General features: G+C 38.9%; 1 protein-coding gene across 1 annotated transcript; it reads left to right on the top strand.

The window, feature by feature from the left end:
* The first annotated feature begins 211 nt into the window (after positions 1–211).
* On the top strand, positions 212–27,500 carry LOC129259084 (juvenile hormone acid O-methyltransferase-like). Its single transcript, XM_064098306.1, has 5 exons — positions 212–288; positions 7,449–7,572; positions 15,473–15,801; positions 16,640–16,775; positions 24,522–27,500. Exons 2-5 carry the CDS (start codon positions 7,542–7,544, stop codon positions 24,695–24,697), a joined length of 672 nt encoding a protein of 223 aa, XP_063954376.1. The 5' UTR covers positions 212–288; positions 7,449–7,541; the 3' UTR covers positions 24,698–27,500.
* The last annotated feature ends 77 nt before the right edge of the window (positions 27,501–27,577 follow it).

The raw sequence follows: 27,577 nt of genomic DNA, 5'->3' as shown, positions 1-27,577 counted from the left end.
CGGTTTCTATGAAAAAAAACACTTGTTGTTCATTGTAACTCTTGGCACAGAGAAGGGATAACAGACGGCCTCTCCGCATCGGTGATTTCATTTTTGAATTAGCCAATCAGCGTGCGACCGCCCATACAGATAAGTGGTCGCGGACTCTCTTTCTACTTCTTATAAATAATATGTGAAGTGGCCTGTCACCTTACTTTGAAGTTGCGTTTTGAGGACCGAGCGAGGTTTACCATAAACCATTCTTCACAGAGAGTTGACTCTTCATTTTCTAGCTTGCAAGTATTTTGTGTAAGTATTTCTTCTTTAACATGTTCAAGCTTACACTGGTTCCTTCCGAATCCTGAAGATCAATACAGTATTGTAGAGAGGCTGGTGCAATACACCGGGTGAACACCCTACTCTTTGACGAATAGTGCTTAGTGTTTTGGTTTTTTTTTTACTTTCTAAATAATCTCTTTATACGGGACCAACATTGATTCGCCTCCTTCCCAATGGACCGAGTGTTTTCTAACTCGGTAATTTTACCTGGTAGGGCACTGTATATGTTGACATTTCTTGACCATGGTGGCTCAGTAGTAGAGTGTCCGCCTCATGAACGGGGAGGTCGTGGGTTCGATCCCCGGCCGAGTCATACCAAAGACTTATAAAAATGGGACCTTCTGCCTCCTTGCTTGGCGCTCAGCATTTAGACTGGAGAAGGGTAATATTAACATAGTATGTTATGCAGGGTTCGCTGGAAGAGCAGTCTCATGATTGAAGTGGCTACCCTGGATAAATAAAACGTGAGTATCATTATTATTTATAGATACAATGAATTAATACTCTAAAATGAAATAAAAAGTTTGGACGAAACATTGACACTGGGTCGATATTTCTCTTTTGTGTTGTTTTTCTATAGGTTTTCTGGCAATTAACTTATTTATGTGAAATTCCTAAGTGTGTACTGTTAAGGACCTCAGGTACTGTTTCAAAGGAAGAAACAATTTACCTTCCAAAACCTACTTTTAAAAATGGGTTAGTCTAGGGGCGTTTCATGAAAGGATTTGTCGGACATTTTATCCGACAAGTCCTGTTTTATCCGACAGTTACAAAAGTAGTAGTGTATGTCTCTCAGCGAATTAAAATCAGGGAAAGCTGTCAGATCTGGCAACTTGTGGGACAAAAGATGAAACGCTCCCCGCGGTGTCAATATTCATCACATTTCAGTATTTTTAAAACTTGTTTAATAAATACATTTTAGGAATAAATAAAAATTCATTTATAACTTTGTTGTTCAGTTCCCTTTCTTATGGCACGGTACGGCAAATTGGTGAATATTTTTAAACAGGTTTGGCAACATTCCCTAATTTTGTCTCATGTCTGCACTGCATTTACTCTCACTACTGTACCAATGCTTTTTTTTTACTTTTAATATGTATTTCTACTTAAATTTACCTAGTGTTTCAATATCTGGCTTCCAACATGAAATGATTTTTTCCCCCTTATCAACATACTCAGTTTGCATTTTTCATGTCACATGCCTTACACATATTTATTTAACATATGTGTTACGCCAAGCATTGCCTATAGCGTCCCCACATAAAATGTCACTCAGATAAACGGCCGAATTTATTCCAAAATTGAATATTATTCTAAACTAAATGTGTGGAATTTGAAAGCTCATTTCATGTTCTTACTTCTATAAATATTTCATTGGTCTCGCTTTAGTGGTTTTGAATACACAATCTATTATGTAAGAGTGGTACTTTTCAGCCCATTCCAAGTTTGCATGCTGCACTGCTGCATGTATGTTCTGCTCTTAGTTTGCATGCTGCACTGCGGTATGTTCTGCACCGTCTAGTCTATCAACAACGCCTTTGATCATTCTGACCAGGGAATTCCCTGATCCGACCCCATTGAGGATGATGTTCAGAAGGACAACAGCGGTACTTGACAGTCCAATTCAATATTGATAATGAGAAATGCACGTTGATAGAGACAACAGGTCATGACTGTTTCATGCCTAATTCCAGCAATTAAATTTAGTTTTCATTGTTAGTCTTGTTATTGAGTTACTGAGGTCAAGCTCATTCACTCTAAATGTACTTGTTTGAATAAAAATCAATTTCCACTGGTAATGTTTGTACTATCGCAAAGTGTGATACACTTGTAGTTTGCCTTCATAGTACAGCTTATATTACTCGTCCATCATTCAAATTTTCTTTCAGGTTTGTGCACTGATTCCCCTATCAATCATCAAACAAATTTCAGTCTGGATGTTTCTTGCCCTTCTGAACATGCTCAATTATATTATTTGATGAGCCTGGCTATGAGATCAGGGAAATGTCCCTGCTCAGATCCTGGATGTAACAATGGGGGTTAGCGTGCTAAGGACAATGCAGAAATAAAGCATTGCTGTAAACTTTAATAGAATGGGATGAAACGAACCACTGTTAGGTATTCAGAGTATGTATTCAAAACCGCTGAAGCGAGACCAATACAATTTTCATGGATTTTAGAATATGAAATAACCTTTCTAATCCTGTACATTAAATTGAGAATAATATCACATGTTGATATTAATTCAGTCCTAGTATGTCAGAGGGATATTCTTTTTTTCTGGGACGCGCTGTATATTTTTTTTCTATTTTCTTCAACACTTAAAGTGAAAACGACATATTTGCAATTTTTCGTTAGTGTCTGGCGAAACTGCTCTTCCTATTTACATTTTAAAATTAATTTTCGACAAATACCTCCCAGATTTTTATTGTGATTTAACTTGCATTTTTGATGTATTTGTTGTGTGCTCGGATTGATTCTGCGTCGCGTTGCGAAGCTTCCCAATTCAACAGAAATCACGCTGTAACATGGACGTCGTGTCAGTGTTACAGCAGATTCACCCATTTTTTAAGTAGAATTTTCAACATATTCAATCAATTATTTGAAATATTATTGTTCATCTTTTAAAGCAGCATGTGTTCTTTATAATATACACTAATGAAATGCAAATTAATAAGTTAAGTATCAATAAATAGAGATAAACGAAAAAAATATAATTTTACATTTACACCATGTCAATGCTATATACGTCTATTTTTTCGGGCAGGTTGAGTGTGTCCGTCTTCACTCCTAAAGACAATTTTATCTCAGACCTTCCACGATTAAATAACAATACATAAACATCATTTACAAATGCCATTGTAACTAAGAATCAAAAGACCAAGTTTTGAACATGAAAAATGATTTAAGCAAAAAAATACAAATGCATTATTCGTACATGAGTCATGGGTTTTATTATAGTTTTAAATTGTAGTCTCATTTAGGCTGGTAAAATAGTTAAACAGGGGCCGCGAAACGGTTTTGAAAGTGGGGGCGCTGAACCAAAAGTGGGGGAAGTGCCTGACCATGCAAAATATCACAATCAGTTGGTACTTTTTACGTTTTTGTGCAAGGTTTTGGGAAAAATATTAGGGGGCTGAAGCCCATCCAGCCCCCCCCCCCGTTCCCCCTATAGAAAAGGAAAATGATCGTATATGTCTGAGGTAAATTGGGTAAACATTAATGCATGAAGGTGAATCTTTCAAGGTTAATTATGGCATATTGACGAAAGTAATCAAGGGGGCAGACCTTTTGATGTTGTACTCTGTGGAATCTATAGTGTAGGCCTGGGCCTCCGGCGCGAAATATCGAGTGCCGATTGGTTAACGACTGATATTGTTTATTTACCAATAATGTAATATTAAACATGAAAATCACATTTATTTCCAGATTACATCCCATCGTCGTTTGACCCTTATCATTAAACATGGCTTCCAAGATGATGCTGTTAAAGGAAACCAAAACCCAAAAGAGAAGCAATCTTATTGGAAAGAGTAAAATGAGAGGAACAATTTAAAACAAGTTATATCAAAATCGGTTGTGAAATAAGCAAGTTATGGATGTTCAAAAAGTCTTGTTGTACTTTCTATGGGATCCTAAAATTGGCAAACATGCTTCAAAAATGGCTAATTTTTAGGACAACCCTCCATTTGTTTGTACACAATTTTTCAGATTTTCCCCTCTATTTTATATATTTCACATCATTTCCTCCTAACCTTGACATATGTGGTGTGAATTAGATTTTCCCATGACATATATTATGCTCAGAATGAGGCAATATGCAATTTGAAAGATTATGGGGAAAATCTGAAAAATTGCATTAGTCGGCTGCAGGCATTAGACATGTTCAGATTTGAGATAAAGTTAATGCCCTAGCCTAGGATTTAGCCATAGCCTAGCCTAACATTTTGTCATTTCATTAATAGCAATTTGATAAGTGTTTAAAAAATTTGATCTAGATATAGATCTATGTCCTGAGCTAAAGGGTACCGTCTAAGTATTATTCCGAAGACGAAAGTCATGAATATTCATATTGATGTCCACAACTGTGGTGTGATAAATAATTTCGCTTCCGGCCTATCGGGTCAAGGGTTAGATACAGCGCGTCCCAAAAAAAATGTCCCTCTGACATAGGGCTGAATTAATTCTTAAATGTGGTAGTATTCTCAAATAAATGTTCATGAGTAGAAAGCTCATTTCATAATCTAACTTCTATGAAAATTTCATTGGTCATGCTTCAGCGCTTTTGAATACACACTCTGTTACGTAACAGTGGAGCATTTTAGCCCATTCCAAGTTTGCAGCATTGATGCATTTCTGCATTGTCTATGTCATGTTAACCCCCATTTTTACATCCAGGATCTGAGTAGGGACATTTCTCTAAATATATCCAGGCTCATCAAATCATAAACTTTGGCGTGTTCAGGACAAGAAACATTAAAAAATAAGTTTTATGATTGATAAGGGGAATCAGTGCAGCAACTTGAAAGAAATTTTGAATGATGGATGAGTAAAATAAGCTGAAAAATAAAGTGGAATCTACAAATTAATCACCCTTTGCGGAAAGGAACTTGGAACAGAGAAGAACAGAGAAGAATTTGACTTTCTTTTCTTTTAAAAAGTTACATAGAATTAACTTGACCTCAGTAGCTTTTAAACTAAAAAAGAGTAATGAAAGCAAAAATGCATTATTGTTGGAATTAGGCATGAAACAGACATGACCCGTTGTCTCAATCATTGTGCATCTCCCATTATCAAACATGAAATGAACTGTCAAATACTGTGTTTGCCCTTCTGAACATGTTCAAGGTTGTGATTTGATGAGCCTGGTTAGATCATAGAGATTTCCCTGGTCAGATCAGGGAATTCTCGCCACCCCAAATAGGAACAAAAATCTCATAATGCGCGAGACGAGATAATTTTCACTCCGTCGGGTCGTCATCACCACTTCCGGTTCAGAGTCACGCTCGCGCGAGGTTCGCAATTGGGACCTTTCGCAATCCTCACGGACGCTAATATTAGGGTCCCCTAACACAAAAGTTAACGCTTAATCATACACTTGATTTTTAAGATTGAATGTGCATTATAGTCAATAGAATCAAACGTAGAAAACTGCTCTACAATCAATGCTAAACTTTGTGTTACAGGGGGGTTACAGGCCCTACAGATCTGCTTTTCGTGTGCAAAATCCTTTTCTGCGACACTCGCACCATACATAGCATGTATATTACGACTGATGGTTTGAGATATTCGAAATGAAGACCTAAAATAGATTATGACATGGATAAGAAAGTGGTTTTTCAAACAAATCGAGTACATATTGAGTGAGGAAAAACTTACTGAATGAAGGCTTAGATATAGATCATTACAGTCCATCGAATCGATATTACATTTAATGTGGATTATTGGTGTATCACTGGCAATTGATTTCATGGGTCAGATCAACCTCTCCAGCCGAACATTTCGCGTGAGTTGATATGTGCACACCATTATGTAATACATTTGAACTCGTTTCTTTTTGTTTCTTTTGTTTCTTTTGTTTATTCCTTCTACACAAACGATATGCCTCTCGCACACGATGTAATGGGCATTATGTTTTACTTCCCCCAGAAATGGGGATTAGATTCAAATTCCGGGGGGACCACTTCCATTAATGAGTGGATACCAGGCACGACCATGGGGTTTCGAAAAATACCCTAAACAAGCTGGGAAGTAATTCTTTTCCAGATTATGAAAATGCATCTCTTAACAAGAATTTGGCTTGTGAAACCCTACAAGTATTGGATATCCCTTTTTTGTCAGCATTTTAAACATCGTTTTGACACCCTTATAACGTTACATAGGCCTATACGTAACGTACCTGCCCACTCTGTCCCCTTTTACGCGTGGTCGCTCCTGGGATCCACTAATCAATGGAAGTGGGCCCCCCGGGCGGCCTCTCGAGCTCTAGGAGGAGTCAAATGTGGCTTTGGAAAGTCGTCCTCAATGAGATATATCGCTGTTACCATAGTAGCAACCAAAATTTTGCACACGAAACGCATATTGAATGTTTCCGTCGCAGATGCGAAACGAAAAAAAAATCTCATGTCACACAATTTGCATTGCAGGACGACCATGATGACGGGCCCAAAAAGTCTCTTCCAAAATCAACTAACGTCGTAAATAAGCGTGCGCGTCCTCAAACGAAAGGTCCGGAATACTGAGTTTTCCACCACGCTGAAATCGATGCCAATCAGCGTAATATGTACAGATTATAATACTTTTTATCTAATTTGGTCAGTTTTGATTCCATTTGAATTATAAATAAAAATAAAAAATATATTTCACGAGAAAATGTGAAAGAGAGGGTTGTGATCACGAACTTTCCGAGCGAAAGCGACGTTGTGCATGACGGCACTGTTGATCTGAATGGCAAAACAGTGCATTGGACTTCCGATCAGGAAGTTGTAATACCGAAAAGCTATCCCATAATGCAATGTGCGTTACAGGGATTTTCCCGGATCTCGGTGAAATCGCTATTTGGGGTAGCGAGAATTGCTTGGTCAGAATGGTCAAAGGGGGTTGATATGCTACAAAGTGCAGAACACACAGCAGTGCTGCATGCATGCAAACTTGGAATGGGCTGAAAAGTACCACTGTTACATAATAGACTGTGTATTCAAAATCACTGAAGCAAGACCGATGTAATTTGTATAGAAGTTAGAACAAGTAATGAGCTTTCTATTTCTATACATTTTATTGAGAATAATTTTTATTTTTGGAAGTAATTTAGCCGCATATCAGAGGGACATTTTTTTTGGGACGCGCTGTATAACAAATCGAAGTTCATTTTTAATGAGACCCTTGAAATTTTAGCGTAGGTCTGTGTCTTTAATGAAAGCATGATGTTTAGTACGCTCGGACATGTACGATTTGATGTTTTCTGCACACTATAGATTAACTCGAATGCTTTGCTAAAAAAATAATTGTCTGTCTTTCTGAATTGATCTTTTCAACTAAATTCGAGCATTCCAAGCAAGCTAGGCAAGATGAATACCGACACAGTAGAACTAGCACGGGATTATGATTTGATAAGTTCCATTTATTTTCAGAATCGAGTACGAGATGAAGCTTTGAAATGGATCGATTTCGATGAAAACGACGACGTGCTCGATGTTGGATGTGGTCCCGGAAGGTTATGTAAAATGTTGTCTCCCCTCGTAAAGTCGGTTACTGGTGAGTTTGTTTGTTTGTTGTTGTTTTTGGGGGTGGGGAAAGAGTCTATTGGTCCATCTTCTTCTTTGGATATACTGCCCAACGCCCCACAGTGAGAGCCAACCAAGCCAAACACACACACACTGAATTGAAGCAGGCCTTTTGGCTATATATGTGGTGTGTTGCCGTATATATATATATATATATATATATATATATATATATGTGTGTATATATATATATATATATATATATATATATATATGTATATATTTATATATGTATATATATATATATGTATATATATATATATATATATATATATTTATATATTGAGGCCAGTTTACATACACCCAGGAAATTCAAAGAAAAAATTACACTTGCCAAACATGATAAAATTGACTGTATCTTATAAAATATTTGCGCTATCATGACGAATTTCATATCAATCAAATTAGTATGTCATGTCCCTTCATCATATTGCTTTGTCATCAGGAGCTGAAAAATATTTAGGTGTCATTTTTCCCCAAAAAATCTTCATATTTTAGACGAATTAAGAATAAAAACTTGACAAAAACATTTCATATTTGTGCTAGTTCTCAACACAAAAATTTCATATTACACTTTTTTGTTCAGTGGTGACATATCATGATAGAAAATGTAATATATATTGTAAAATTGACATTTGTATATTTCTATGAAACGATGTTTGAAAATATAATAACAAACAAAAGAATACATTTGGCATGAATATTACTTGTTTTCTTTCAAAGAAAATTCCACCTGAAATATACTCAATCCCAACAGCATCCCAATTATGTGAAAGAACTTAATATGCTCTTTCATTCGATACCAAATTCGTCATGGTAGTATTTATACTTCTGAAGATATAGTAAATTTTACGATGTTTGGCAAGCAAACAAATTTCACTGAATTTCATGGGTGTATGTAAACTTTTGGCCTCAACTGTGTATATATATATATGTATGTAGTCTGCTTCGGCATATGGAATCAAATAATTAACAAATTGTTTAGTAAATGCCGTAGAAATGAAATCGTAGATTTAAAAAGGAACGTAGCTCTCAAAAATGAAAGGTAAAGTCACACTCTTTGTCAGTGCCCATGACAAAATAAAGATAATTCAAAATCCGTTTCTGAAACAGTCGTGAAAAACACGTCTGCTCATGGGCAAATGGATTGTGAAACTAACCTTTCAAAGAAATCAATGCGCCGAAGATGGAGGAAGCCCACTGAAAAAGACGCATCTAAAGACGCGTTGCCATGACAAGATGACAATACAATGGCGAATCTCCAGCTCTAAAACAGGAAAACAGTCGAGGTTTAGCAGTAAAAAGTACCTGAGTAAAATAGAAATAGTCTGTTTCGGCATATGGAATAAAATGATAAAAAATTGTGTATTTATATATTGTCAAAAGGCCTGCCTGCATTCAGTTCATACATGTCCATCACGGTCAATCGATTCGGATACACTCCGTTCATTATCATATAATATGCTACATTAACGAATATCTTAAAGAAATTGAAATTCATGGAATTTCTTAAAATCTCTGTACTTGGCGAGTTTATGAAGAGGTTCACCTGGTTTGAGATCAATACATGTACAAATTAAATAATGGTCACTGAGGGCAATCTTGGCGACATCGGAAAGTAAATGTTGTTCTAATATTGTCGTAAAATATGTCGTGGAGCGTTGTGGCCCAGTGGATTAGTCTTCGGACTTTGAAACAGAGGGTCCTGGGTTCGAATCCCGGCCATGGCGTAATTTCCTTCAGCAAGAAACTGATCCACAATGTGATGCACTCAACCCAGGTGAGGTAAATGGGTACCGGTAGGAAGCAATTCCTTAAAAAGCTGTGTGCGCTATGAACGCCTAGCTTAGCCGGGTAATATAGGAGCGCCTTGAGCACCTAACAAGGTGGATATGTGCGCAATATAAATACCCTATATTATTATTATTTATTAAAAATTAAGTCTATACATTTTGAGGATGTTGGAGTGATTCTTGTAGATTTCGTAACAATTTGTGTCAGAGCAAAAAACATTCGATTACATAATAATGGATTATCAACAAGAGAATCATTGACTTGGTAATCATTGTTGAAATCACAATTCTTTATGTGGTCAGTTCCAGAGCATTGCATTTTAAGCAAATGTTGATCCAAGAGCCGTTCCGGAGACCCCCATTTTAAGACCAAAATTTAGTTCGACTTTGGTGAGGCACATAGGCGTCATGTTATTATTCGAGTAGCCCCCCCCCCCCCCCCCCTGGGGATCCTTTCTTCTTGATCTGAATGAGTCCATCCCGCCCCGTAGAAACACCCTATTCGTTGAGAGTCGTGAAAATCCGTGGTTTGGGTATTTGCTTTCTCAACGAGCTAATAAGATTAATGTCGAAGGTCATTTTTTTGTTTGTCGTACGCACGAACGGTCCTGGGGATTTGTATAAATAGACTACGTTATCAGATAATTTTCGTCACTTGATAAAGAGTTGCAGCTGCACTCGAAAGCTCGTGAACTTGTAAGCTAGTGAACACTTTTTGCGAGAGTGATCACGAATTTCCTAGAAAGCTAGTGAACACTTTTTGCGAGAGTGATCACGGATTTCCTTGTTGACCATAGTAGATTGCGAGACAAATGAATACCCCCTAGCAATTATTTCAGTCCGCAATAATGAACCTATTTAGTATTCAAAATAATATACTTAACTCAAAATATAATACAATTTATTAAAGATACTCTTGTAGTATTTCCAGATATCCCAATGAAAATTGTTTTCCAATTGTCACTGCCAAGACAATAAAAAATAAATGTTGGTAAGACTCAACTTCTTTTTTACAAAAGGAACAACAATGATCTGTCTCAAAACCAAATCTAAAAAGTTCCCTTTTCCATGTTTTCGTGTATACAGCCCCTTGTAATTGTTTGTATTGAAATTATCTGTGTTTATTGCATAGCATTGCACATTTCAGTCTCATAAATACTTCTTTCAATTCCCCCATTCCCAGATCATATTCGGATTGCCCATCTGTAACATGAAATACATAATCATTTTGAAATTTTTCAATGAAGTGGTCATAATTATATTCGTCTAGATTTTATATCGCATAGTTTCTGAACACGCCAAAATATCATCAATTCAATTTCAAAGTTGTCTGTATTCATTTCCATAAAATCACCTTGTATCCACTTTTCTGTTATTACTGAAAATATGTTTTGAATTCTGAGCAAGTTTTTAGATGAAAAGTTCAAACTATACCAGTATGAAACTGATTGGTCTTAATTGACCTCCAACTATTATATCTGAGACCTTTCTGAAATAATTCAATATAAAAAGGATTATTATTGAGGCATATTCGCTTGTTATAAAAAAAATAATGGGATTACTTTTCCCTCCAAAATGTCTACATTTATCCAATTCGTGCCATGCCTTCAGTATATCTATGTAAAATAATGGTATACCTTTCAAATTCATTTTACTCATATCATAATTACACCGAAATATGATTCGACCACCCAAGGAACTAAGAAATATTCGAAGGTTGCTTTCCAACCCGAACTTTTCCTTCCGTCTTGCAAACGTTTAATCCACAGTATTCGTTGGGTCTTAACAAAAACCTCAAAATTTGGAGCTTTTAGTGCTCCAACATCAATTTGGGTAAATCATTAAAAAATATATATTCAAAATCATCACTACTTTCAAGATTTTTACATGCACATATCTTTTTTTACATCAATTTTTGTTTTAGTTTTTTGTTTTTTTGGTGTTGTTTTTGTTTCATATATTTTTTGTGTCTTTATATATATATTTTTTTTTATTAAAACAAGTGCACACTTAGTTACCAATAATGCATAAAGCGTTTCCATTTATTTGAAAGCAGGATAAAAGAGCATTGTAGATTTAATGCCTTGCTCACGGGCATAGGTGCCGCGGCCGGGTATCGAACCACGGACTTTCCATGTATAGCCAGGCGCCTTAGACCACTCGGCCACGGCACCTTTGTATACTCCGTGTCTGTTTAGATGAACGCCATCACCGGCGAGATGCATCGAAGGATCAACGTTGTCATTGTCTACGTAGACAGCTAGCCATTCTCTCATTGACCAGAAGTTTCAGCTGGCGGTTAGCGCTCTCAACTTGTAGGTAGTCATCTTGGTAAATTGCCAATTCGTCTACTGTCAACTCGTCTACTCACCACATGCTCTATCTTCATCGAGTCTAATGCCCCCGGGGGGGGGGGCACTCAGTATATAATGCATACGGTGGGTATGTGCCGCGGAGGGGACCCCCATTTTTACACTCAAATTTCCGTTCCGAGGCATAGCATTTGTGTCTTATTGAGAAAAATAACAAAGAAAGCCGCTCCAAAGCATAGCATTTTCTTCTTCACGAGAAAAAAAGAAGAAAAAAATCCGCTCCAGGGCTTCGCATATTTTCCGTTACGCCGTTCCGGTTGCAATTTTGCGGCCGCAGCTCGCTGTCTGACCATCGCCTCTGCGCTAGCGCGCCCGGCAGTAGTGCCGAAGCCCAGCTGCATGCACGTTCCATAGGGATGCATACGCACTCGCACGCAGGCGACCCGTTCCAAGGACCCCCGTTTTCACAAACATTTGTAGTTCCGAAGCCCGTTCCGAGGACCCTCCTTTTTACAATAAGCCCGCTCCAAGGCCCCCGTTTTTTGTCTCGCCCGCGGCACACCCCCACCACTTTTTTGGTCGAGTGCCCCCCCCCCCGGGCTAATGCCATTCCTTCCATCAAAATTTCGTCTAACAACCATTTGGTTCGTCCCATAACCAGTTGGTCTAATATCCATTTTATTATTCATTTCGCCCAATTAACACTTAGTCCAATTAGACCAAATGGTATAAGGACTAAATAGCCATTGGACCAACTGGTTATTAGACGAAATGGTGAGTGGACGAAATGGCAGTTAGACCATTTGGATAGTGGACGAACTGATGGTAGACCAAATGATAGTAGACGAATTGGTAATTAGACGAACTGACATTAGACAAATTGGAAATAAACCGTCATCTTGGGTCTCGTTATATCGATGAATGATGGATGATAACGTGATATCCTTCACTGTTGGAGCTATGTTGATGATTTCGTCAACTAATGGGGACATCTTTGCACCGATTTCCAAGGGGTGATCACTCTCAATGTTGTTGGTTCTTACATGGACGATCACGCTATCCGGCATGTTCGATCGAAGAACTGAAGAGGAGTATTCAATTACATCATCAATCTTTGCTAGCTCCTGACGAAGTGTGACAATGGATTCTTTGCGTCCGTGACATCAGCGAGGGACAATTTCTTTTCAACATCGAACCGCCAATAATACGGCAGGTTTTTGTCAAGGGCTTATTGACATTGTAACGTTGACTTTGCCTGCGCCTGTATTCATTAATTTGTGGTCTTAGTGGGCCAGTGGTTCCGATGGGCTAGCACAATTCTCAATGGTTTCATGAATGGTAGTATTCGGCAGTTGACTATTGTTTGTAGATTGATCAATCCTCCCTTGCACTAAATGCAACTGGGCTCGGAGGTCTTTTACAGAGGATTCCAAATCCCGGACTCTATTTTCAAGTTGATGAGGTACACCATTGTTATAAAAGTAAGATCCCCCTATTAAAAGAATCCCATCAAATTGTCCAGTATAACAAATCATTCAAGTTTAAACCAATCATGGGATATAGCTAGGGTTGTTAAGAAGTGGTTTTTCGAAAATTAACGACATCCGTGCTTAACGGCTGAATGAGCGCAACATGAACAAAAAGATGGCAGTTCTCAAAAACAGCAAATCTGCGTTTTAATGATTTGTTTTTGTAAAAAAAAATCCAGTAATGCTTGCTTTCACGGCTTAAGAATCATAAATTAAAGACAAGATGAGTAATTGTCAAAGTCACAAGAGTGATTTATATTCATTTCAGTTCACTTTCAATGTGATCTAACATGAAGTGGAACGTAGTTTAAAAGCATTGCCAAGGTTGCACCATGTGTCATCTTGTCACATTCCCTTTTCTTTGAAAGTCATGCTTTGGGGGCGAAGGGACGAGCAGCATCAACCAATCACAGCCTGGAAGTGTTATGATGTGGGCCGGAATGGCTGCAAGGACCAAGACACCGCTTGTCCTGATCAATGGACACCTGAATACCAACAGATGCGTTGATGAAATCTAGCATCCACATGTCGTACCAGTCGCCACTCAGTCAGTCCGCAAGCCCTGAAAAAGTAGCTTCTTTTATCCAAGTGATATTCATGACAAGAGGGTTTTTGCATAGTTAATGAGCTTGGTGCGAACCAAAACACCTCTTTTTATTCGGCCATTGCTGCTCTAAATATTGACCAAATTTCATGTTTTTGGTATCTTTGTAAAGAAGAAGAATCATTCTTTTAGGTCATGTGTTTGGATTTTTAAAAGAATGTTGTAATATAGGAAAAACTTTTGATCTAAAACATGAAACAAAATATTTTTTTTCATGCAACAAAAGTTGTTGTTTTCACACTTAATTTCTGTTTGGGCACAAATGATTTTTAAATCATGATAAAGCTGAAGATCTAAGCTTTAATATGATATAATTTTTATAAGAAGATGTATTTTAGATGGGTCAGCAGCCAGCTTTTCATAGGCCAAGTACATTTTGCAGCTCAAAAACAAGAATACTGCGCTCTGATTGGTCATAGTGACCACACACCCACGCAAATTCCAATGTTCCCCACACTGGGCCTCTGCAAGGTCACACTCACCATGTGGTAATCTCTTCAAATTACCCGCGCCTGTTTGTTTTGAAAACAGTATTCAGCCAATCAGAACTCTGGATTTATGTTACTCAGAAATTTCAGAAATCTCGTCTTGCATCTTGATGGAAATAACTGGCTGCTGACCCATCTAAAAGATGCCACATATCAAGAGTGACATTGAAAGAAAGTATAGAGTTTGAGCTTTCTGATGATATAAATAATGTTGGTGCCTAAAACACAAAATGTTGCACAATTTGCAAGTGAAAACAGAGGAAGAAAATTCTGTTTGATGCATCTTTTCAGGTAAAAAATATACTTATTTATCAAAATATTTCATTCAAAAGAAATGACCAATATAAAAGGGTAGCATTTACTCTTGCCCATGGTACAAAAATAATTAATATTACTCAAGGAGAAAGTGGTTAAATTCTTTGAGAAAGAAAGTCTCACAATTCACGAGATTTTGCAGGGACATGAATTCAGCCACGAGAGGACTTGGATAAATCTTGCTCATTTGCTCATTAACACAGGGGCTTGCGGACTGACTGCCACTGCCATATTGGTGATGACTTTGAACTGATGGATGACAATGCCCGCCCACATCGAGCAAGAGTTGTGGATGCGTTCTTGGCACATGAGGGTATTCAAAGGATGGTGTGGCCCGCCAACTCACCTGACCTTAACCCACTAGAACAAAATGTGGGACCAGCTAAAGCGAGGTGTATCTGCACGCATTAACGCCAACACAAACCTTGCTGACCTGGCCCAGATGTATGACGGTACGCCACTGCCCCTTGTACATGTTGTATTTCCGTCCACTGGCTTTAAACAGTCTTGGACATGTTGGAAGCCATCTTCCAAAGCGGCTTGGCTCACGGCCTCGTTAAACTCGTTTAAACGTCGATGTCATAAATTCTTCAGGAACCGATCTTCGCACATTTTGAGGACGCTACTCTACACACCCAATGCGTAGAATGTCTACGATGCGGTTCCAAATATCGCGCGAAACATATATAACCCCACTGAGAGCATCCCGTTCCCGGCCCGTTTTCAAAACCACTTTAACTCTCGCAAAGCGATTTACCAAACTGGTTTCCTGAACCGGTTCTGAATGAGATTATTATTTAATATTCATAATTCTATATGGTTTTACGCAGGTTTAGACATTTCGCCTGGCATGATAGAATTCGCAAAAATGGAAAACTTGGAACCCAACATTCGATTCTTTCAAGAAGATGCGCAGACGTTTGGTCCTCTCCTTACGGACTGGCGGGGAAGTTTTAACAAGATCCTAAGTATGACAGCTCTTCATTGGTGCTTCGACAAGGAGAATGTATTGAGGAATGTCTTCCAGTGCCTTAAACCTGGTGGTTTATTCCTCCTTGACTTCGAGACGCACTGGCACATGCATGGGGAATGGAGTAGATACGGTGAATCCTGCGAAGTATGGCTTCAGAAACATCACAGGTGGGGGAAATATCAGGAGGTAAGGAGCTACTTGGTCCGGTTTTGTTGTAGTGAGTAGTAGGCCTTCATTGCGCAGTCTTCCTTACTGATTACCGTCGACGGTCCATGCTTATTCTTTATAGGCCTACACCGCCCCCTCGCAACGAAGTTGAAATTGATTTTGACCACGGCTTTTTCAATGCAATATTTTTGTATAATATTACGCAAGGCGGTGATTCCTGAATCAAAATCTATTGAAATTATCAAAGTATTTATTAAAAGTACAGCATAAAACCAATTCTTTTTTTTACTGATATCTATACGTGGTAGGTTTCCAGATAAAGTATTATTAGAAAAATATAGGCAAACATGGAGTTTAGCTCCTTAGTAATTGCTCTAACTGTTAATTTTTCACTTTTGAAATATTTCCTCTGTTCACTCGTAAACAATTGTTACTGAAAGAGGTTGCATATTCAAAGTTAAGTTTTGCTGTACTATAGCTCTTTGATAATCATGTACTTTGGTTAGAACCGCATCAGATGGGTATGTTTGGACTAATAGTACACATTTTCGTTGTTTTTAAATTACTAAGTTAGTAATTTCAAAACAACGAACATGTGTAAACTTGACTCATGTTTCAAGCAATCAGAAGCTCCTCCACCCCAACCCCCCCAAAAAAAAAAAAACCTTCTAGCAGCCAAAACGTAACCAGGGTCTCCGCCATTTATTGATATCAATGAAAACCCAAACCTATTTTCTTTATTAAAAAAATTCATCAGACATAAATCGTATCAAGAGAGAAATGTTAATATTGATAGCTTATTGAAATGCATCTTTGTTTTGGTTTGTTTTAAAACACCGTACTTTTACATCTACAGAACTTTGTCTATTTATTGTTTCCAATGGAAAGTACTGACACCTTTCTCGACCTGATGAGATCAATAGGATTCTCTATTAAAAAATCAGAGGTCAAGGAATCACCCTGGGTTCAATGGAAAGAACATGAAATTAAAAGTAAGTTTGACATCTAATCTATCTAATTGTGCTGGTATCTAATTGTATATTATTTATCAAGCGCGGACACTATACCATCACGGGCAGGCTTGCGGAAGTAAACTATCCGGTTGCGCAGGGTAAAAATTGTGCACTTTTTGCTCATGAAACTACGAAATGTTCAGAGTTGCAGATTCCACTGGCCACCGCGCATGCGCAGGTCTGCAGCGGGTGGTGGGTGCAAGTTTGAACCTTACATATAGTCTATGTTCCTGTCATACTTTATTCTCTTCAAAATGCTCTCAAAGTTCAATCTGCTTGGCAGTGAAATAAAATCCTTGGGGTGTGCTTATGAGCGTGCTTCTTGAATACGTGCAATGCAGCGAAACTCTTTTTTAATTGCGAAATTGCACCTAAATAATGTCAAGGCGAGCTTATAGGGTCTAGGAACATGCATAATTATACATGTACTAGGCCTACGCACAAATCATTTGTTTAGTGGTCTGTGAAAAGTGATCTAAGCTTTTTTTTTGGGGGGGGGGAATCAGGTAGTTTGGCAAAAAAATAATAATTTAGTAATTGTTTCAATATTGTTTTTGTGTAAGTCTTATTATGGGGAGCCAAACGTTGCAATCATAGGTGTGTGTTGTAAGGCTTTATCTCATTTGATTATTGAAGAAGAATCTCGATTGATTATTGAAGAATTAAAGGTAGATTTAGAAATCACTAACTCTGGTCAATGACCCTTCTCGATCATGCTCTGATAATGTGCGGAAGAATTCCGTAACCACCTGAAATTATCGGCCAAACAGACAAAGCGGACGGCCAGGCACGGTGACATAGGAAAACCGAGGCAATTTGGATCCATGGCCGTCTTATTAAAGGGATGGTCCAGCATGTCCAGACTGAAAATATTTATATCTCAATAAATAGAGCAAAATACACAGAGCAAAATGCTGAAAATTTGATCAAAATCGGATAACAAATAACAAAATTATTTAATGTTAGAGATTTGCATTATTCCATTGAAACAGTGCTAGGCATGTCTTTATGAATATTCATTAGGTGGGCTGATGATGTCATATCCCCACTTGTGCTTTTGTATTTTATTATATGAAATAAGGTTTATTGAAAAAAATTCTACCGAGAACTAAAACAACTGTATTGACAACTGATTAAGTGCATTAGTTATTATTGCCGAAACTCATTTCATCAGAATGGAGACACACCATTTACACATGCATGTAAGAAGAAATGAAAAATGTGTGATTTCATGTAATAACATAATAACATAATAACAAAGTGGGGATGTGACATCATCAGCTCACCTAATGAATATTCATGACGATGTGCATATAACTGTTTTCACAAAATATCGATAAACTTTAAAATTCAATAACTTCGTTATTTGTTATCAGATTTTGATGAAATTTTCAGCATTTTGCTTTTGTGAATTTTACTCTATTTATTTAGATAAAAATATTTTCAGCCCGGACCATCCCTTTAAATAGATTCAACTTTGCACCTTTAAATATGCAGATCAAATACTGGGTGCAATTTTTAACCTTTTTGGAAAGGTGCAACCGGCTTTGCACTTTTCTTGAAGGTGCAAATAAGCATCTTCTAGATGCAAAGTTGAATCTATTTTTATTTTAGTGTGTGGTACGTGAAATATACTGTGTATTCCAACAGATCATATAAACATCAACTCCAAGATACATCATATAAACATCAACTCCAAGATACATACTTTGGTCTTTCGATAGTGTGTCCATGAATATACAAACATAAAGGAAAATATCTCCAGATGTTACATCCCCCTTTTTTTTTAGAATAAGAGTGAGATAACCTTTCTAATTTATATATACCCTTGTGTGCACCATCAGGCAATTAAACATCCATATGAATTGATTTTTACCATATCATTACTATGGTTGTAATAAAACTGAACAGATATCTATGTGTAATTTGCATAACTGACTTCACATTAATTATGTCCTGTATAATAAGCAACTGTTGTTATACACTTCTATTATCATAATTCACTCAGTCGGTACTAACTTGTGTAAAATGGTTCAAACACTGTTTTCTTCATAACTTTACTGCAAAGATGGGATATTTGGTATGTGCACTGGTTAAAGATTTTTTTTTTTTTTTTTTTTGTACCTTCAGTATCTAAAACTGAATAATAATATGTCATGCTTTTCACATGGCTATTCTGGTAACATTAAAGTGTCAAACAACTTAAACACATACATGTACAACATCTGTCCCTTAGGTAAAAAACCACAACTATATCAATTCTTCACACATGTCTAATTTTTTTTTTGGCAACTATTTAAAAGGAATGCATACACAACACTCTGACTGAGAAGTACTTATTCTCTATTTATGAAAAAAAATAACATCTTCACAATTGAGAATGGTCACCTTTGTTTCAGAGTACACAAAGACATTAAAAAAAAAAATGTATAACGTGTAACATTTTAAATGTTATTACACGGATTCCACATTTTGCAACTTAACACTGCATCTTGAATCACATATAGTGTACATGAACATAGTAATATCAAAGGACATTTGAACATGAATAAAAACCAACACATGAACATCACTGTGTATCGAATATGCAAATTTACATGGTAAACCTGTCTGGGGGTCTGATTAGTCTTCCAGACCTGGTCATTTGCTGGTGTTTGTTCTCTACAACTTTGGGATCACGTGGTCTAGTATCACGTGACTGCTGTTCATGTGTCTGTTCGCGTTGCCGCGTTTCAGGAGTGCTAGCGTAGTGGGGGGTTTCATCAAAAGTTACGCGTTTCTTAGCTGGCTCAAGATCGCGAATTTGTTGTCGATTGCGACGTAGCTCACGACCATTGGAGGTAACGACTGTATACGAACGAGGCTCATCACAACATTCTTCAACTTGTCCCGGAATCCACAAATGCGTGCGTGCATCTTGGACCATAACGCGTTGTGAGGGTCTCAACGGCTGCAGATTGTGTGCAGATCGATCGTGATACGCTTTCTGTTGATCTTGTCGCTGTTGTAGACGCTGGTAATGTTGCTCCTTGCGCGATGATGTGTTGTGTATCACTAGGGGCAGGTTGCTTTTGAACTTCCTACCACAAAGAAGCTCTGCTGGACTAGGCAATTCGCTGTCGATCGGGGTTGTGCGTAAACAGAGAAGGGCCATGTTGATATTCTGCTTGCACGATGTCGCTTTCGCTAATGTACGCTTGATGGTCTGTATTGCTCGCTCAACGAATCCATTCGACTGAGGAAAATGTGGCGACGATGTGACGTGCGCGAAATTCCAATTGCTAGCGAATTCCTTGTATGCTGAGGAGGCGAAATGCGGACCATTGTCACTTACAACCTTCTCGGGTATGCCATGCTCAGAGAAGATTTGTTGCGTAGCTTCAATGACAGCTTTGCTTGTACACTCGACGGGCATTCTGCGAACTAATGGGAACTTTGAGTAATAATCTGCTATGATCAGGTACTCGCGACCTTCGAAATGGAACAGATCTGTGCCTAAAATCTGCCAAGGTCGTGTTGGAAGCTCGTGAGGGAGTAGCTCCTCCTTAGGCTGTGATCTCTGGTGCTTTTGGCATGTCGCGCACTGGTTTACGACACTCTCGATATTGCTATTGATATTCAACCAATATACACAATCGCGTGCACGTAGCTTCGTTTTCGTAGAACCCTGATGGCCTTCATGCAACTTTCCTAACACATACTCATGCATTGACTTTGGCACTACAACACGGGGACCTTTCATGATGATTCCATCTTCAACTGACAGCTCATCACGGAATGACCAATACGGTCTGAGCTGAGATGGAAGGTCCTTCATACGCTCTGGCCATCCTTGGCCTATGATACATTTCAACTGCGATAGTGTTGAATCCGTGTCGGTTTCTCGCTTAACATCTGCGATTCGTTGCTCTGTGAACTGGATGTGGTTGATTTGCATGTCGAGTGCGATATGCGTGTTGTCATGTCCTGGAGACCGCGACAGACTATCAGCAATTGGGACTTCCTTCCCTGGGCGGTAGATTAAGTTAAAATCGTACTGCTGGAGGCGTAGTAACATACGCTGTAAACGCGGTGGCGCTGAGGTAAGCGGCTTCTGGTGGATCATTTGCAACGGTTTATGATCGGATTCGACTGTGAAATGCTTACCAAAGACATACATATGAAACCGCTCACATCCGAAGACGACCGCGAGCATTTCACGTTCGATGTTGGCATATCGGGTCTCAGCATCACTCAGCGCTTTTGATGCAAACGCGATGGGTTCTCCATCTTGGAGAAGTGTAGCTCCTAATCCGCGAGATGATGCGTCTACCTGTACAATGCTCTCCTTGTTGGGGTCAAAGTAACGTAGGGTAGCACTCTCACAGATCTGATCGCGTATGTCATCCATAGCTCGCTGATGATTCTCAGACCAAACGAACTCATTGTCTTGCCGAAGAAGCTCACGAAGATCTGCTGTACGGCTAGAGAGATTGGGGATGAACGGGCTCAGGTAGGTAGCCATCCCCAAAAATTCCTGGAGTTGAGTCTTGTCACGTGGAGTTGGCATAGATCTCACTGCCTGGACCTTTGCTGGATCCGGATGGACACCATGTTTGTCATAGACCATGCCAAAGAAAACGACTCGTTCCTGATTGATGGAGCACTTATTGCTGTTGAATTTCAGACCTGACTTAGCTGCAACCTCCATCAAGGCGTGCAGATTTCTATCATGTGACTGCTGTGAGTCCCCGAACACGACAATGTCATCTGCGATCCCGATGACGCCAGTGCACTGCTCTAGGATCTGGTCCATTCGGTGCTGGAACACATCTTGGCTCATCACTAGGCCAAATGGCATACGCTTGTAGCTATACCTTCCAAACGGGCTGTTGAACGTGGTCAGCAGTTGGCTTTCTGCATCCAAATGCACTGACCAATACCCATGTTTTGCGTCCAGTTTGCTGAACACCGTGGCTCCTGTGAGCTTGTGCGTAATTTCCTGGACGGTAGGTGTAGTGTGGTGACACCGTTTGATTGCACTGTTCAAGTCCTTTGGGTCCAAGCATATGCGTAGCTGACCGTTTGCCTTGCGCGAAATGGCTAGACTGCTGACCCAGTCGGTGGGCTCAGTGACTCGGCGAATGACACCTTGTTTTTCCATGTCATCGAGTGCAGCTTTCAGCTCGTCGCGGATATGGATTGAGCACTTACGGGGAGCATGCACCACAGGATGGGCGCCATCATTTAGTACAATGTGGTACTCTCCAGCGAAATCACCGATCGCGTCAAACTGTTGCGGGTATTGCGACTTCAGGTCAGCTACCGAGCGGATGGGGTCACGCTGTGTGTTGTCTTGTACACTTCGCGAATCTATGGAGAAAGTGAGGGCCACCAGTTGAAGCGCTTTTGATGTGCGTAAACCGAGAATTGCTGGTCTGCTGGTGTCACAAACGTGGAAGTCAGCATTAATCCACCCAGTGTTACCATGACGACAGGGTAATGTGACTGTTCCATAATGTTTAATCGCCGTTTCATTGTATACTGTCAGGACACAGCTGGTATCCTTTAGATGGCCTTTTCGGGGAAAACCATCGGCATCAAGATTTGAGGGAAACATGCGGCGGTATACGCGTAGAGGTATCGTGTTCACCTGTGAGCCGGTGTCAACCTTAACAAGGAGGTTTATAATACGTTCTTGTTCATCTTGACGGATCTGTATGCGTGTAAATGCTTCGTCATCACTTTGGTCAGAAATCGCATCAAGCGAAGTGAAGATAGCATTTAATGACAGCTGGTCAAAACTCTCACTACCTGTGTCATCCTTGGCAGGCGGTGTGTGCGCATCAGTGTAGTGCACATCACGAGTAGCTGTCCGTGTATTGCGAGAAGAACTCCTCTGCTTCCCACGCTTATGCGAGATGGACCGTGTATGTTGTCGACGTTCGCGATCGCGACCGCTTGAATCACGCTGTTGTCGACCACGAGATGCTTGCACACCTTGCTTTGATCGGCACATCTTTGACCAGTGGTTCTTCTTACCACAGCTGTTGCATGTCGTATTATACGCTGGACAAGATTCACGTGACGAGAAAGAATGGCTCCTCCCACAGTTCCTGCAATCTCGTTTGTGTTGGATTACGTGGACTGCTGGGGACAACTGCGAACGCACACCTGCGAGTTGTTGCATGTGCGAGATAGAAGCTTCATGAGTTCTTGCGTAGTCCAAGCACTGCTGAATATTCAGTTCATCTTGCCCCAGTAACTGCTTTTGGAGCTCTGTGTGGCGCGTGCCAGCAATGAATTGTTCAACGACTCTGTCAGCGAACTCTCTGTCATCGCGAAATTGGCAAGTCTGTGCATGTAGTTTCAGTCTGGACACAAAACTATCAGCAGTTTCACTCTCTTGCTGGCGAAATCTCTGTAAGTATAGGCGGGCGACTCTGAAATTGGACTTTGGTTTAAGCTGCTTTTCAAACCGATTCCACACAACTGCGATGTTCTTCCTGTCTCTTTCTGCTAAGTCCCATGAATTATACATGCGGAGGCCAGGGGTGCCCATGAAAAGCAGAATATGATCCACCTGTTTCTCCTCTCTGACATTTTTCACGGAGACGTACAATTCACACTGCTGTTTGAATATTTGAATGGCTCCTGGGAGATCTTCATCTTCCCAGGACAATTTTGGCACGACGGAGTCATTCATATTGACGTTTTAGTTCACCGGTCACACACAGCTGCACAAATTCACTAAGCTGCAAGCACAGAGAATGAGGCTGTAAGTACAGTGAAAACTCACCGCGATCCGTATATGTGGGACTACAGCGACGGCTCAGGCAGACATCGCACAGACATCGCAAAGTTCCTTCCCTATCATTTCACATTTCCGTAGGGCATCATCACAGTCTAATGTCACCACTAGCAGGATCAGATCCGACCGCTAGCCACCATGAAATATACTGTGTATTCCAACAGATCATATAAACATCAACTCCAAGATACATCATATAAACATCAACTCCAAGATACATACTTTGGTCTTTCGATAGTGTGTCCATGAATATACAAACATAAAGGAAAATATCTCCAGATGTTACAGTACGTAGTTTGGGACCAATAGAAATTTGGACTGAATTCTAATCGCAGAAGAATCATTCGCTGAATGGATTTTACCAGATATTGGATGCAAAGGGCCACACCCGTCAGCTGGTCTTTCTGCTTCAGATCCTAAATTGGCCTGCACTATACACACTTCAAATGTTGGGCAACATACTGTCCACTGTGTTGGGAAATGTATGTTGGTAAAAAAATATATATATTCTGGGCAATTATTATCCAATTGAGCAAGTTTATTACCCAATTATTAGTTTTATTACCCAATTGGGACAGATTTTAGTTGCGTGGAAAGTATGTTGCCCAGGGTTGGTTAAAAGTTGAGCATTTTTTGCCCAACTATTTTTAGAGTGTACACCGGTATCAAGCTTGACAAAGGTCACGATAACTGGGTGATATGGCGTGAGCCTGTTACGAATTGATACAGAGGTTCAAGGTTTGAGCCTTGGTCATCTCTTTCGGATAGTGACCCTAAATTTCGGTCCCAGGCGAAAATAATCGTATATGATTTACTCACACACTCAAACACAAACACACACACGCGCCACGATTCCATTGGCTTCGATTCCCCTGTCTTCGTGGATGCTATTATTTTGTAAAACAGTAATCGCTCTTATCTCCATTTTCATGCAGGACAATTAAGGACCTTCTTTTACCCGATGAAGTACATCCCTGTGGAACACCAAAATGACTTCATTGATGACGTGTACAAATGGTTGTGTGACGTCACCCCAAAGAGGTCTGGTAATGTTTACCACGGTGCAGCGGGGAGGATTGAACACATGACCATAATGGCTACCAAAGAATGAAATCCCCAAAGTTTTTATTAACTGATTCACGCGTACACATCCTTCATTTATGTTTTTTTTATTCCCATATAATACCCCTATTCCTCCTTGTAGGCTTACTTATATCTTGAATATGAGTAATATTATATATATATATATATATATATATATATATGAATTATATGACATGTATTATAATTCCTTTTTAAAATTAAAAAAAACAACCATGTGGATGGGATTTGGCAAGCTGGCAGACTCTCTCTGTATCAATCCCGCGCCCCGAAAAAAAAAACGGTCCGGGACGCCGTTTTCTCCCGTATTTCACAATTTTTAATACATTCATGTGATAATATTCATTAACGTATTCTCATATGCGTAGGCCCCTAGTAAAAAATGAAAAGGGGAATTCAGGGTGCAAATTTCTGTAAATCTTTATATGCGGTATTTATGATTTTTTTTTCCGTGAAACCTTTGCTATTCAGAAAGGTTCGTACTCAGCAGTAGTGATAAGAAATAACAATAGATTTTGAAATAATATCCACCAAATGATATCACATTTCAACCCATATTCCTTTCATCTTCTTTCAATAATATTTCATTTTTCCTTTTGACTTTTTCGAGACCCCGAAAGCGCTCCATGTCCTATATAAAGCCAGCGATTCTGATTTTTTGAAGCCTTAACAAATACGATGGCGCCTTCAGGGTAATCAACTTCTGCTTCTAAGGAAAAAGTGAACGAGAAATCCGAATGCAGGGCTTAGTGGCAAATTACAAACAAAAAAATTAACGTGAGACAAGCGTCGGGGGCGGCGGTGTACGTGCACCGCGTTGGGAAAATCGAAACTTTCTTTCCAAAATAAATGTGGAATAAATGTTAGCCATTCTTGTTTAGATTTGTTTGTTATCATGGTTATGTATTAGTATCAATGTTTGTAATGCCAGATTTATTAAAACTGGCTGCATCGTTGAGACAGATTTTTTTTCGTTCTTTTTGTGAAACCAAACAGAATCAAATTTTGTATCAAAATTAAATATTTTAACGTAGCCCAAGGCTTGTTCCATATACAGTACATTGTCTTGCATATTCCTTTCCTTACAGGTCTGCCGGCCTATCAATAAATCAGCCTATTTTAAATTAGTGTAATAGGACCTCATGATCTGGAAGAATTTTTTAAACGTTTGGTATATATATAAAATAGTAGCTGCTCTTTTGCGTTTCACCCAATGTAATATTTTCAAACAAGCACATGAATATTTGAGTTAATGCATGGAATACCAGCATTATTTTGTATAAATCTAACATGCAAAGATAAAAAAAAACATGAACAGGAACATACAGGATCTTTCTGACTTACGCTCATCAGATCGAAATTTCATGAATGAGCAGAAAGCTTTAGATCGGCTACGTACCTGTAGGAGCTCAAACATTCAAGGAATCTCTTCCGATACCGGGTACCCATTCACCCCACCTGGGTTGAGTGCAGCACAATATGGGTAGATTTCTTGCTGAAGGAACACATGCCATGACTAGGAATCGAACCCACGTCCCTGAGATTGAGACCAAGACGAGTCGTGGACTCTTGGTTATGACCGGTTATGACTCTCGTCGTGGCGCCCCCACAAGCTAAACTCATGGGCCCGTATTCTGAAGTCAGGTTTAACTTAAACTCAGGTTTAAAATTGTGGTTTAAGTATGGGAAGCCAAAAGTATCAATTAAGTTGAACGTTTCTTATGTTTACTGTGCTCTTTTCTGATTCATCGATGGTGAAGACAATCTATTTATACTTCCTAGACAATTATGAACGATTTGAGAGCCAAATGAGCTGAAATATGATATATCTACCGTTAGTGATTTTTGTAACAATTGGCTATCCATACTTAAACCACAACTTTAAACCTGAGTTTAAGTTAAACCCGACTTCAGAATACGGGCCATGATGTTACACATGTAGGCCTACATATCTTTTATGACTTCGAAGTGTCCCGTATTCGACTGCCCAAGTCTGGTCAACCTGCTGCGCCTGTTCAAAGGCTTAAATAGGCCTAAAATGTGAATCAAAGTTCAGTATTTTTTTATAAGACCTTTAGAATTATAGCGTTGGCAAGTGACCAGAGGGCCTATGTATTTAATGCTAACATGATGTAAAGCTTTGTGCCATCATTGTCTGTCTTCATCTTTTTACCCGAATACTATTTAACATGCAATATCGAAAATACAGTTTTCATTTTGTTATTGATTTATGAATAAAATGCCGGCAGAAACTTATGCAAAAAATGTAAATTGTTATGTATGGGGAACCAAACGTTGCAATTCCAATTTCACACGACCTACCATTACTTTCCTGTTTGTGCGATTGATTATTACAGAATTAAAGGGATGCTCCGGGCTGAAAATAATATGACATAAACATATAAAGAAAAATCAGACAAACAAATCACTAAAAATTTGATCAAAATCGGACAAGGAATAACAAAGTTATGGCATTTTAAAGATTTGCATTATTCCGGTGAAACTGTTTTAGGCATGTCTTCATGAATATTCAATGAGCAAATTGATGATGTCACATTCCCACTTGTTCTTTTGTATTTTGTTATACAAAATTAGGTTTATTTAAATTTTTCTACCAAGAACTGAAAAAACTGGATTGACAACTTATTTAATGCATTAGATATTCATTGCTGCAACTTATTTCATTATAAAGGAGACACATTGTTCACACATGTATGAAAGTATGTAACAATTATGATTTCATGTAATAACACAAGAGAAAGGAAAGTGGGGATGTGACATCATCAGCCCACCTAATGAATATTCATAATGATGTGCAGATAACTGTTTTCACAAAATATTGATAACTTCGCTATTTGTTTTCCGATATTGATGAAATTTTCATCTTTTT

The sequence above is a fragment of the Lytechinus pictus genome, chromosome 4 (genome assembly GCF_037042905.1).
Source record: "Lytechinus pictus isolate F3 Inbred chromosome 4, Lp3.0, whole genome shotgun sequence".
NCBI lineage: Eukaryota > Metazoa > Echinodermata > Echinoidea > Temnopleuroida > Toxopneustidae > Lytechinus > Lytechinus pictus.
This window is presented reverse-complemented; position numbering and strand designations above follow the sequence as displayed.

Excerpts from the sequence above, each read along its gene's own strand:
- LOC129259084 (XM_064098306.1), top strand. The coding sequence starts at position 7,542 with ATGTTGTCTCCCCTCGTAAAGTCGGTTACTG. Across the intron at positions 7,573-15,472 it reads CCTCGTAAAGTCGGTTACTG|GTTTAGACATTTCGCCTGGC; the intron begins GTGAGTTTGTTT and ends GGTTTTACGCAG. Across the intron at positions 15,802-16,639 it reads GGTGGGGGAAATATCAGGAG|AACTTTGTCTATTTATTGTT; the intron begins GTAAGGAGCTAC and ends TTACATCTACAG.